This window comes from Sylvia atricapilla, chromosome 1, assembly GCF_009819655.1.
Source record: "Sylvia atricapilla isolate bSylAtr1 chromosome 1, bSylAtr1.pri, whole genome shotgun sequence".
In the NCBI taxonomy this organism is placed as follows: domain Eukaryota; kingdom Metazoa; phylum Chordata; class Aves; order Passeriformes; family Sylviidae; genus Sylvia; species Sylvia atricapilla.
In genome coordinates, this window is record NC_089140.1 from 68349851 (window position 1) to 68363763 (window position 13913).

General features: G+C 43.6%; 1 protein-coding gene across 1 annotated transcript in view; it reads left to right on the top strand.

Annotated features, from left to right (window-relative positions):
• The window catches only part of SLC22A23 (solute carrier family 22 member 23), a 109338-nt gene that overhangs the window by 85013 nt on the left and 10412 nt on the right, over nt 1-13913 (top strand). The window contains 4 exon segments of the mRNA XM_066325351.1: nt 1381-1470; nt 6883-6985; nt 9897-10129; nt 12724-12756. Of these exon segments, the coding sequence (XP_066181448.1) occupies nt 1381-1470; nt 6883-6985; nt 9897-10129; nt 12724-12756 (459 nt within the window).

Below are 13913 nucleotides of genomic sequence, written 5' to 3' on the forward strand. Positions count from 1 at the left end.
AAACAGTTCAAGGTGCTGCTTGAAGGCTGTGTGTCAGCCACAGAGATTTCTATCTCAAAATTTTTTAAAAAAAGTGCTCAGCCAGTGATTTCTGTTGTCCTCTTGTATGTTAAATCAGTTTCAGGAGGGTCTGGGTTTCTCCTGCTGGGCCTCTGTTGTCCAGCAGCAGGAATTGATGGAGTTTGTGCAACTCTTTCAGGATGTGCTGCACATGATAGTGATTAACAAGAATAAAACTGGTCAGTTAGGTCCTCTTCTCCTGGCTGGGTCTACAGTAATGGAAGAGGAGAGCCCATGCATGTCTTGACTGTATCCTTAGCAGGGGTAGTAGTGATATCTGACAGTATCAGGTTTTGGAGGGATCAGGGGGAAAAGGGTGCACTCTACTGAGAATGTGCCTTTTCATGCCACTGGAAAAAGCTAAATATGCTAGAAAATTTGAAGGGGAAAAAAAGAAAGAAAGAAGAGGGGCCTGTCAGCCCCTATTCCAATTTGAATGAGTCTCTCTCACTAGTTGAGTCCTCTGCAGACTCTCACTGGCTGCACTCCAGCCTGTTGATTTGTGCCCCGCTGGCACACTGGCTCTTTGTGCACAGTGCTACCTATCCTCCCAGAGGAGCCAGCTTTACAGGGCAGGAACCATGTGCAGAGGCCTGGCAGCAAGCCCTGGTGCTGCCAGCATTTCCCCAGCCCACAGGCACCAGAGAAAGGAGGACTGTTGAGTCTGAATGTGGATATGAAGGGTAGGAGGGGAGATCTCAAGATCCAGGTGGAAGTGGAGAGCAGTAAGAGGGGACCAGTGGCCAGAGAAGAGAGGAAATAACAGACTTTAAAAAGTTGTGGGAGCAAAGAATAAAGATAGTTGGAGGAGACTTTAGAGAGGCAAGCGCAGAAGGCACTGGGAGGAAGTAATGGAGGAAGAACAGAGGAGAGCTAGAGCATATGGAGACCCAAGGGGCTGCAATCATTTGCTACCCCCTCCTTCCAGAGCAAGCTGTCAAGCCCAAGGGTTCAATCTCAGAACTCTTATTTTGCAAAATCCACTCCTAAAATGTTTGCTTCACCCCTCCCTGCTGCCCAGCTCGCTTGCTGAGGTTCCCTCCATAGCTCCCACAACAGAGAGCAGCAGTGCATGTGTGGGTACCTGCAACCTCCTGATGGCCACAGTTCCACACAAGGACATTGGAGGTGCTCTTCATGTTGTTGGGTGGATTTATTTTTTTTAACACTGATGATGTTAGAAGAATGTAAGCATTGGCAAGTTGTGCTCTGGGAAATACAAGAAGTCAGGTTGCCTGGGCAACCCCTGCTTGGCCCCCTGGCATGAAGGCATGACGATACAGCCTTTAATAACATGATTACAACCTATTTTTTCCACAGGGCATAGGATGGACGAATCAGTGCATAGGATGGACGATGATGTGGGAATGAAGCTGTTGTCTGTTCCTCATTTGTTGCAGAATTTGGAAGGTGTGTAGTGAATGAGGCAGAGGGTTGTAGAAGGAAAGAGGACAGTGTTGGGGAAATGAAGCTGAATACCTCCTGAAGAGCTGTACTCATTCTCTGTGTCTGTCAGGGATGTTCTTGTATGATGATGGAGATTTCCCTAGAATCAGGCCCTTTCAGTGCTGTCACTAATCACAGTTTATTTAGTGTCTGTCTCTAGCGTGTAATTCTGGGGCTTGATTTGCAGAAAGATGGGAGCATTTATATCAACACCTACAAGGGATATTGCTGCATGATTTTTGCTCATTCTGGACACAAATCCTCTCTATTTTATCTCCTGCCTGCAAAACAGGAGTAATCTTTGCTCTTACTCTTACAAGAAAGTGATAGAGATTATTTCATCTGCATTTATGAAATACATATATATTCTGACAGCACTGTAGGAATGTCTCTAAGGAAATCTATGATTTTTTTGTACTCACTGGGAAGTTTGGATAATGAGGTTGAGGGGTACGTGTTGAATGGGAAAGGCAGAGACCTCATTAACACCTGCCCTTTGGATGACTGCAGTGAACATTCTGGGGGAAAAACTAATGTGTGATCATCTAAATGCTGTATCATAATGCACATGAGCAACTGATGATGACAACAGCAACCTTATGTCTGACTTTTTGATCTTTTTGGTATGTAATTAGAAATACAGGATTGAAATAAGTAATGGCATAGCTTTTATAGTCCTAGAGTTATAGAGTTGCTCTCATGAAAATAGGTTCGTTTTAAATGCTGTTAGTATTTATGTCCAGTGGTTTTGTTAGAAAGCCATTCCAGTCTCCATATCTCTCTTATACTGCGGGTACATTTTAGCATTCAATTCAAATATACTATAGCTGTCTGGGTTAGTTCTTTTTTCCCTTTCCCAATTGCTCCTGTCTGTGCCTATCTTAAATCTCTTTTTCCTCATCATATATGAGAATAGAGCAGCCCTATTCCTGGTCAGAGATGAAGTTCTTCTCTACGTCCTCTCCTTTTATAAATGAGCATGCCGGAGCTTTAATTTCTCAAATATTGATGACCAGAATTGTGAAAGAATTCCAGCATTTATTTCATTGTCTGAATTGCAAATACATCATGGCTGCATTAAACTGGTGCCATATAGTCCCTTGTGTTCAAATAGTAGGTAACCAAGTCCAACACAGGTTTTGCTTATCTTCCACCAGAAACAATTCCCCTTAATTACTGAGAATTTTGCCTTGTGTTTCACATTTTCACTTGCTTTTGCTACACTGGATCTCAGGCTCACCCAGTTCCCTCTGAGGGCACATTTGCCTTTTCCTTACATTTGATAGTAAAGTAGTGCCTCACTTTATCACCAGCAGGCCTTATTGGTACATTTCTGAGGTTTTTGCCAAGCTCCCTACACAGGTTATTAAACAAGATTTTTTTTTTTTTAAGTAAGACAAGTCATCCCACGACTAATGTCCTGTCATCCACTTATGATTTTTATTTTTCTATCCTTTATTGCTCTCTGCCCATCAGTCAGTATTTTACCTACCTCATAATTTCTGTATATGACTTGAGAGCTGGACAAAAGTCCTGGAAGTTAGAAAAACCCTATGTACCAGTAACTCTGCCTGCCTGAGAGTAGTTTGCTTTGTCTCTGTGTTTTGGACTGGTCCACCTCCTGCTGCAGAGCTGTCATGCTCCAGGGATTGACTGAGGCTCTGTGCTAGGCTTCCATAGATCTTTTCATGTTCAAAGAGCTACTGACAGTATCTTTTGGCAGCCAGGAAAATCCAGCAGAAGTCTATCACCACAGGACACTTGTCATTTTGGACATCATTTTTCAGCGACTTGATTTGGGCTTTTGTCTGTTTTGTCTATGCCAAGTGATGCAGAGATGGGTGGTTTCATCTGAAGGCTTTAAAGATACTTTCTGATTTTGAAAGGCATGCTCCTGAAATGCAGAGTGTCCCATGAGATTTCAGCAGCACTGTGAGTTGGAAGCTGGTAGGGTTCCCCTTCCCATGAGACTTTTAAAGTCTGCCAGTGAATAGTTCTGATTTCCACTGAGATGTAAAGAGTTAGCTTGTTGACAGTTCTTCTACCAAGTCGCTGAATAGGAAGCCTAGAGTGTGTGTGGGCTTTGGAGCATGGGAAAACTTATTAGGGGCCTCTGAATAAATGGATAGAAATATTTGTCTATTCCACGCTCTCCCTTTTGGTAAATCAAAATTGAAACATTTATTGCCAATTCCTTCTGTACCAATGACTTCAGTGTAAAATCCAAGAGTAATCTGGGTGTACAGGGAGTTTTTTCTGGTGTTAGTCCTGAGAGAGTAATAGTTTGCTTCCATGAGGTTTTAATAGGCTTTTAATGTCTTAACTTTGACCTGTGAAATCAGTCAGCCTGAGAGCTGTCACTCTTCTGATGCACATCAAAGTCAGAACAGGTCCTTTCAGAAGGCTCCTTCCAAAGAGAGTGGGTGACTTATGTGAGAGCCACTTCTGTAGCTGATGACTTTTTTGCAAGTCACATAGCTTATTTGTTCCTATTGGAATGTTATTTTGGGTCTTGCAAGTCATTGATTTTGCAGTGCAGTGGGGATTTTTGGTGAATATCTCACTGGTATTCATAGAAGCAGAGAAGGGAGAAAGCCATCAGAAAGATGGATTATGTTGGAGACTTGGACACAAGTCATTCGTCTAAAGCAGGTGACATAGATTTGGAGTTTTAACATTGTAGAGGGATGGAGGCATAAATAGCTGGTGGAGTCACAAGGTTCTCTATAAAAAGCCAGGTTCTGTTTGCTTTCTTTGGTGTAAGGCTTGAGGCCAGATTCTTTTTTCCCTCTTTTGTTTTTCTCCCCCCCCCCCCCCCTTTTTTTTTAATGCTGTTAAATCTGTAATTGAGTAATTTTTGTATAATGCTGTGATGTATGCATGGAGTTTAACCTTCGTGAGAGCTGAAGCATGGGTCCACTGCTAAAGACTGCTCCATGAGTAGGGTAGAGAAGGGGTGAGCTCCTCTGTCATGTCTGATCCTCACTGCAGCTGACACAGGAGGTGTTTGACAGTTCACATAACCACGTGAGCCTTTGCTTGAGGGCAGAAGAGCAGTTCAGTGAAAAACACTGATGGGAGCTAGCTCAGAAGTTGGGGGGAAGCCTGAGTGCACATGAGAAGGATGCATGACAATAAACAAAGAACATATGGATTATAGGAACCCTTGATGTATGAACAAAGCAGGAGTGGAGGGCAAAATAATGTTTGGTTCCAAAGAAAAGTGCAGCAAACTTGAGTGTTGCTTCTCTGATTTTTTTATTAAGTTGTGACTCAATACAGCATGTATTTACAAGTAAGTCTGCTCTCTGTCCTAAAAGAAAAAGGCAAAAATTTCTCTGAGAAACAAACAAACAAAAAACCCTATCAGATTATGAAAATCTGAAGAATGTGGCATGTGTACCTTCTGCTGACAGAGGATGAGATGTTTTACATTATAGGCCAGAACTGGTCATTCTTGGTTTGAGAGTGAACCATTTTGTCTGCATGAAGTCTGTGTGATGTGTTGTTCAGGTAGTGACTTTCATTGTTGCCCTTCAGCTGAAACAGTTAACACCCACCAACAGCCTTTCAAAACCCTTGTACTTCTAGTACTTGCTTTGCCTTTTTTTTTTTTTTGCTGTAGAAAGTTTGGCCTGAGCTCAGTCATGAGCTTTACAATTATGTTTTATCTAACTGCTTCCATTGTTCTGAATTATTCTCTTCTTGGTTATTCCTTCCTAGAATCTTGCTACAAGAATTATTTTGACCTTATTTTTTGAGATTAGGTTCCATTTTTTGATGTATTTTGTAATACAAATATCAATTTAACCAATTTCTTCTTTTGCTCTGCCTTAGTTTTACTGCCTGATACTGCATAGATTCTGGGGAGAAATGGCCATTATCAGGTTCTTAGGAAAGTAGCATAGCAATATTCTGCTTAATTACAATCACTAACAATAAATACCCTTTGCTGCTTTTGTCAGAAGCCTTTCTCAATAGTTACTCTAGAGAGAAGGCCAGGAGTGACCTGTGAGCAGTTAATAGCTCAAGTATTTGCATGAAAATAGCGTTTGCTTGATTTATTATTTTTGCAATGCACTTTTCAAATAATAGCTGGCAAACGTGGCTTTTTTGTTAAGTTTGTAAATTCAGGTGACTTTTTTTTTTTTTTTTTTTTTTTTTTTAACCTCCTCCCCCTGCAGCTTGCTTTTATTTTCTCTTGTCTTGCATCTCTTTAGGAGGTTGCTATTGAGCAGAGTAAGGCAGAGGTCAGGGCAGGCCAGTGTGGGCGACTGAGGACACCCGAGCTCATTGTGTATGCACGAAGGGAACACGTACGTGCACCCTTCACCACAGGGCCACGCTGCTGCCTTTGAAACACAGTCAGGCTAGAAAGCAGCAGTGAAAGCTTTTACCCCAAAAAACAGACCTAGTCTGTGCTCCTGGAGGGCATTTTTTTTGTGATGCTTCGTTATAGCTACAGCTTCTCCTGCTTTTATTGGACTTGTTGCTCACTGATCCGGTAGCTTGGAAACAGTGGCTGCTTTGGCACACTTAGGTAGGTGTTCAAGCTCTAACTTTATGATAATTGGGAAATAAGCAGTGCCCTTCATTTTTGTCCCGTGCCAACAAGGGTATCAGATGCAACATTTGTAAGGTCCTGTGTGTTATTTCAGCATTGCAATGAAAAGTTCACTTGAAGCTGCCCAGTACTGGAAGGACATGGTGGGGTTTTAGTTCTGAAATGCAAAGACAGCACAGCTGCTGATGCCCCAACGATTTTTCTTTAAGGAAATGCCTTAATGTTCTGGACATCCATCAGAAAAAAAATTAAATATTTCGAAAGAGAATGGAGTGGAAGATGGATGAGCTGACATAATGTCCTAGCCACTTCATTCTGAAACTTGCATTTGAACAAACTTCAAAAGATTACCCGTGAAAAATGAGTTTGAGCTCCAGTCCTTTCCATGGCTTTTTAGGTATGCATTGGACAAAGGGAGCAGAGCATTTAGCTGCACCAGTGCAGTCCTCCCTGTGAAGGGGTTTAAAAGTTAACAGAATCCTGAAGTTCTTCAAGAAATTTGCTATCATGCTTGTTGAGGTCAGGCTCCACACTGCTCCCACTTTACATACACATTTTTAACTGGGAGAAGGCTTGGAGTTTTAAGGCATTCTTAGTTCTTTTGCCCCAAGAAGATGAAAGGAAGTCTGGAAGAAAAGGAGGAATCTGTACTGGACTTTAGACAGGCAGTTCAGTGTTTTTATAGTTCCTGTTAATGTAATCAATAGTGTTCTGCTCTCCAGAATATCCCTCAGAATATCTTAGTTCACAAGTATATCTTCTCCTTCTCATTCTCCTCAGAGAAATGATAATTCTGATTTGGTTTGTTTCAGAGCTGGAAAAGGAAATCACCAGGAGACCGAAGAAAGTCTGCATTGTTAAAGTGGTGGGAACAAGGAACCTGTGGAAAAACATCGTAGTGTTGTGTGTGAACTCGTAAGTCCAGTCTCTTTGTTTCCATGGTTGTGTGGTCAGTGAGCTGGAGCAGCAATGGGAAGCGATGAGGGACCTCCACTATTTCCTACTGTGAGACCCTTCACTAACATCTCTGATAAATGATCCTGGAAGAACACCAGCTCTTGCAGGGATCTGCATTTTTTATGGCAGACCTGGAGGAGCTCTTTGGCTGTTTCAGGCAGCAGAGCTGCATCTTCTCAGGTGCTGTGCTGCAACTGCATTGCTGTCTCCTGTGGTCACATGCTGATAGGTGCTCATGCATGCAGGCATCTGCTTGGCATCCCAGGTGGGAGTTTTGAAGCCATTTATGCCCCAGGAGTGCAGGTTCAAGTTATTGATGTCTGACAGGGCTGTGTTGCAGAGGAAGATGCTGCTTGGCAGTAAATACAAGTTGCTCCCGCTTGTAACAGCTGTGCTTGGTGTGTCTTCAAAGGCAGATTCCAAAGTGCCTCAGCACTCCCAAATTATGTGCAGGGGGTCACAGGGAGAACGTGCAGTCTCCAAAAGAACAACGTGATGCTTGCCTCCTAAGGCTTCAGGACATGCTCATGTGGGCAAAAACAAGCATCAGCCTGAGGGTTTTGCAGGTTACAGGCTCTGAGACCTTCTGTCCAGAACTGAGCACCTTGTAAAGAGGAAATACATTGGCTTGCAAATTCTGGAAGGGCACCATCAATGCATTTTCTAGTTATCCCATCTTGTAAAATGCCCATTTGAATTTTTCATTGGTTTGTTTTTCAAATGGGAAGTGGGGATGGAGAAGACTGGGAATCCCCTTTCTCTGCTAGGTTTTAAAGTGTGTAGCTCTCTTGTGGCTTTTCTTTCCTCACGTCAGGGCACTATTCTGCAGCCCTCACTCCTATTAGCAGGCTTATGGATCAGTCATCACCCAGAGGGGACCCTGTGCTGGGCAAATAGTCACCCAGAAGCACACAGACTGGTCAGTCTCCAGTGTTATTGGTTGCAGAACCAACTCTGGTTTTACAAGGTTTGTGTCTCTCTTCCACCCACCAGTGAGGGACTCCCTCTGTTCTGAAAGAGAGCTTTCTCCTTAGGCTCACCAGGTACATTTAATAGACAGTGTTAAATGTATTTGTGAATACTGGCTTTTTTTACATGGGGAATTCATGTAAACTCACCCACATTAATTTGCATTTTTGGAAATTCCCTTAATCAGAACTAGGCAGCCCAAAGAATAACTTCTGGCATTAGCACACGGAGGCTGTTTGCCATCCAAGCAGAGCATGAAGCAGATGTAAGTCTGAGGCAATAGATTTCATGTTTGTTTTAAAGGGTGAAAAAAATATTTAATTTTACTTCTGTTATTCCTGTTAGACAGGGCTGTGCTGAATTTTTAGTACACAGAGAAGGAACCTTCTGCAAGGAGCAAAAAGAAATTAAGGGAGACAAGGATTTAGTTTTAAAAGTAACTATTCTGAGCTGCTCACCAAGTTAAGAGAATAGAGTAATTCTTAGGAAACAGGCTGTAACAATATTTTATAGATCGTGGCCTCAATAGCAGCTTCTGCAATTGTGTTTGCATACGTAGAAGAGAAAGACAGAAGAAAAGCTGATTAGATCTGCCCTTTTATTACTGCTCTTTTGCTGATTATTATTTCTTTTCTGGGAGGAGTCAGTTATTGAAAGCAAATGCCATTTTTGTGTAACAGCAAGCACTTGTATTAGGTTTTTATCAGGGGCAAGGTGTTTGGTATTGAGGGTGGGGTTTTGAACTAGAGCATTGATTCACAAGTTTGCAAGAGAAGCTCCTCAGGCCCTGGGCTGTCAGGTACTCAGCAACTGCATATCCCCCCCAGCTGTTTCTATGCTTATTTTTATATCCAGTTTACACTGACAGAGCTTCAGATTCCTGACCTTTAGGAGGATGGAAGTGTATCAGTGTAATGTACCTGCCATTCTTTTTCTTTTTTTGAGACCTGGATATGTGCCTCCCACTCTCTCAGGCACTGTTAACTTGTGCCATGAGATTTTGTCTTGTATAGGTGCCAGGGACAGGAGGTTCTTCCTGGCAGAGGTGCTTGAGCTGTGATGGGTGCAGTTGAGAGCATTGACTTCTCTCCTGTTGCACCTCTGCTGCTACTTTGTACAACATCAGGGGTGATACTGGGACTTCTCATCTGACTTTTGTACCTCCAGCCCCCTTCTCTCTCTTCTTTTTTTTTTTTTTTTTTTCTATTTTTGGAGGCACAAGGTGAGACAGGAGAAAGGGGTGTGAAATGCAATGGTGAGATGTTGATCAGTGGCATCTCAAAGAAACTTTTTAAAGAGGAGGAGACACACTGCTATGAAAGGTGGTGTAAATGTGTAGACTCAAGTAGAGCTTATTCTTTCGTAAGTGTAATAATCATTGCAGCACATACAACTTCAAATATTCCTTTCTCAGGGGCCTTCAGTTTTAACAGGCTAGCTTGGGAAGCGAGGTGTAATGCTTGTATTTAGTATGACCAAATGCCACAGGCAGGTGGGGGTGTTCCTGGTGTCCAAGCACAGAGGCTACACTGTCACAGCAGTGCTGGCTGTGTAGCTGTCAGCAGGTGCCCTGGGAGTGATGTGCTCTTCTGGGAATAGGATTTCTCAAATACAGTGGGAAAACCTATCATGCACTAGGAGTTCTTGTCAAGTTCCCCATGCCTTGATCATGCCATGAGCAGCAGCTATATGAATAAAGTCAGCAAATATTTGGTTGAATGGAATTTTTTTCTTTTGCTTCTTTTTATCAGCGTTTATTTTCACAGTAGCACCTAGAGACAGGTTTCTTAACTTAAGGCGTTGTATTCCTGCATTAATGCCTCCCCAGACTGAATTACACTGCGATGTGTGTTCTGCCCTCTCAGCAATGGTCTCTCTTGCCCTCTGCTGTTTCCCCCAGGCTGACTGGCTATGGCATACACCACTGTTTTGCAAAAAGCATGATGGGGCACGAGGCGAAGATGGCGATTACCCACAACTTCTATGCGGACTACTACACCATGGCTGGGATTGCCTTGGCGTCCTGCCTGGCCATGTGCCCCGTGGTCGGGTTCCTGGGGAGGAGAGGAGGACTCCTGCTCTTCATGATACTGACAGCTCTGGCATCACTTCTGCAGCTGGGCCTTCTCAACTGTAAGTTGGAGATGAGAGCTTCCGAGGACCACACAAGCCTCACATGCAAATAAGGGAGCAGGAAATACTAGCATTTCCTTCACCTTTCCCTGATTTGTCATGTTATACACCTGCATAGTTTTGGAATCTGAATTTGTTTGCAGGTTTCTCCTAACACTTGTTTTTCAGGCTCATTAACAAAAGGCATTGTATTCTCGATGATTCCCATGGTGAAGTTTATTGAGCAATGGTGCTGTATCCGGGGTAGTCACCAAGAAAACAAGAAACTCTTTCAATTTTATTGTAGTGAAATAGCCCCCAGGGAAAGAGCTGTATAGAGACGGGGAAGGGAAAACTTTCCCACTCAAGTCTGATTCTCAAGTGGCCTCTAAACCGAGCAGAAGGTGTATGTCCTCTGCCTGCTTTTATCATCTTGCTATGAACAAGTAATACGCAGGAAATCATGCAGCTGGAAGAGTCCAGTTTTAACACACTCTGTATATATGGTTCATGTGAATGTATACGCATGATTTTGGGAAGTGACACAGAATTTCAAATGGGTTGTTCCTGTGAAAAGTGAGAGTGTCCTACCTCTTCCTTTGCAGGCAGTAACTTTTGTCTGGCTCTTTTGAGCTGCTTCAGCTATTAAAACTGCTACAGAAATATTCCCATTCCTTTTTCAATTTTATTTCATTCTCTTCTTTTTTTTTTCTTGGTTGAGGAGGTTGAACTTGAAACAGAGAGGTGTTGAAGTAGAGGGAATGTGGGATGTGCTTTGTCACTCTCACAGTTGCCAATCATTAGGTCCCTGTCCCATAAAACCCCACCCCAAGGAAGGGCAAAGAGGGTTGAGACATACTTTGAACAAACTGGATGTGAGATGAACACCAGAACACTGCTTATTGCTGGTTTTAATTTCTAAGTTTGAAATAATTGAGGCCTTAATAAGAAAGAGCTTTTTGCATTGAGGATGGAAAGTTTTCATGTTCTTGCACACTGAAGGCAGCTTTGAGCCAACAGGAATTGTTCATATTTACAGACTCTGTTTCCCGGAGGCATTTACTAAGTTAACCTTTAGCAAACAAGCTATTTGTGGGAGTGTAGGAGGGAAACAGGGAACTTCTTTCATGACATGGAGGAAACTCCAGCATCGTGTGTGTTTGCTCCCAGCTTGGCACAGATGTTTACATTCCCTTTGAGCACATATTTATCATGTCCAGCAATCCCAGCTTGAGAGTGGGAGAAGTCCCATGGCTGTTCCTCATTATGTCTGTTGATGGACCGAGCCCATTCACATGCAGATTCATGCTGTGCATGTGTGCAGCCTCACAAAATTCCATCTAGAGGTATCCATCAGGGTCTCTCTACACTGAATTTGCCCATTTTAGTTTTTGTTTTAAGGCTGGAAGATGTTTGCTGAGGCTGTTAATAAACACACACTTGCTTAGTTGAGAGACAGTGTGTCAGAGCCTATAGTCTGCTCCACAGCCACAAAAATCTGGTTGCATTTTTTCAAAATTGAGGGAGGTTGGAGGCAATACCCTGTAGGACTCATTACAACCTTTTCCATAACAGATTGAGGTGGGTTTGTGAGCCAAGTTGCCAAAACTAAGATCAGGCATGGCTTTAGGTGCTTTGTGCTACATTGGTACTGTCAGTGCAGCACCATTGTTAGCCTTTCTGACTCCACTCTTTCGTTTGTGAGAAGAGGGAAAGGCAGCCTTGAACTTCAGAGCAGCTCTCCACACTCTTGACCATGGCCACCTCTTCCTCAGAAGACCTAGATGTTGTTTGGAGAGAAGTAGTCACCCTCTTTATTATGGAATCTCTCATAGCATCTTGCATGTTTTAATTTAGCGTAATTTGGGTGTAACTGGAAAAGGAAATCAGAATTTGAGAATGATGCATGAGAGAGAGGGAGGAGTATTCTCCACCAGCTACAAACCTGCAGCAGACCTTGAATGTCTCCATATTTGACCCCTCCTTTAGACTCTGGAATGTCACCTGGGAAGTCACAGAATCCTGGTGGGAGATGACCAGCAGAACTGTGCCCAGCTTGCACTGATGCCCTTCCCCTTGCTGCCCAGTGCTGCTGTGTGCTTCTGCGTGGTTAGGATTGATGTCTGGTGTGACTCATGGACCATCAGCTCATGGTTTTGGAGAAGAATAGGTCTCCCACCAGTCTGACAGCACTGATGCCCAGATTTTGCTCTCTAACCCAAGCTTCTGTTGGCCATTCCCTCAGGGCTGCAGCAGGAGGGCATTTTCTCTTCTCCCCCTTCATTAACAACAAAGAGGCCTTTGTGTTAATCCCAGTGGTAATTCTGGGGCTTTTAAATATGCTTTACTGCTGGTTTGTTATCACTGTCTCATTAGCATGCTGTCCTCCAGCTGAGATGTGCCTGGAAACAGCATGTTCTATCTGGTGGCCAGAGAAAGATGTGAGGGTTTTGGCATGGGAAAGAATTGGGAGTCAGAGGGTGGGGCTAGGGTGGCATGTGGGCTTTACCATTTTTTTTCCTTTCAGATAAATTAACATATAAAAACCATATGTTCTTGTTTTCTTTCCTTTTCTCTTTTTTGTCTTTCTCTGACTTCCATGGTCTTGGATCCAGTGATTGGAAAATACAGTCAACTTCCAGACTCAGGTATGGTCTACAGACAAATCTGCATCTTGTGGGAAGCACTCCCCCAGGAATGGGTAGATCCAGAAGACCTGGGCAAAAACACCCAGAGCAGAGCTACTGCCACAAAGAGGTTCAGGGGGAAAGTCCAGTTGTCCACTTCTGTGCAGTGCCTTGAGACCCCACTCGCAGGCAGGCCTGGACATTTATGTGCAGCCTCTTCATGTAGCATCTTTTCCACATAGGCTCATCTCTGCATGTCAAGAAAAGGTGCAGAGGTCTCCCAGGGTTTGACATACAGGGTAAGGCTTTCTCAGAAAGTTTCCTTCTGAGAAGCAGCATTCCCAGTTCAGGAATCTCAGGTTGGGGGGTTTTTTTTCCAGAAAAGGAAATGTGACTAAAACACCTTAGGGAGGCTTTTGATAAGGGGGCTTAAACACCTTAAAAAGATACTTTCCCAAGCTGAAGTACTGTAAGAGCAATGCAGTGACAAACTACAGGGGAAAAAATTCACCTTTGTGTATCAGATTGTATGGACCTGCCCTTGCCCAGCTTTTCCAAGGTTTGTTCTGCTGAGCACTCTTGACTCCCCGAGGGCATCAATGGTGTAGCCTCACCCACTATGCAAGAGTGGCCAGAGACCTATAATTTGCAAGGTGCTGTGCCCACATCCTCATCAGCTGGCAGAATTTGCTCTCTCCCCTTGGGGTGCATTGCAGAAAGGGCTTAGCCCTGAGCAGGCTGTAGCACATTTCAGAAGATGTAACCAAAGAGCTCCCAAATACCTTTTGCTCTCCTGATAGCTGATATATTCAGCAAGAACAAAAGCAGGTGTTAATTTTCATTGGATCCAACCCAGACAGTATGCCTGCTTGGGACTGCACACAGCAGTTCTTTCCTTGGGCAGGCCTTGGCACGTGTGTGTAGAAAGGTGAGGGAGCATTGGCTGCAAAGCCTCAGTCCTTTCCCCAGTGCTGCTGTCAGGCATGATGTGTTTGTTCCCCTTGTACGGTGCAATAGTGTCTGTGAGTGATGTGGCCTCCTCGCTGGCCAGGACAGGCCACATGAGCTTGTACAACCCTGGTCAGAGATGGGTTGCCATCCAAACCCTGCCCACAGAAGGTGGAGAGCAGGGGTCAAATGGGAGATGTACTGTCATCATGGCCAGAGACAATTTCCTT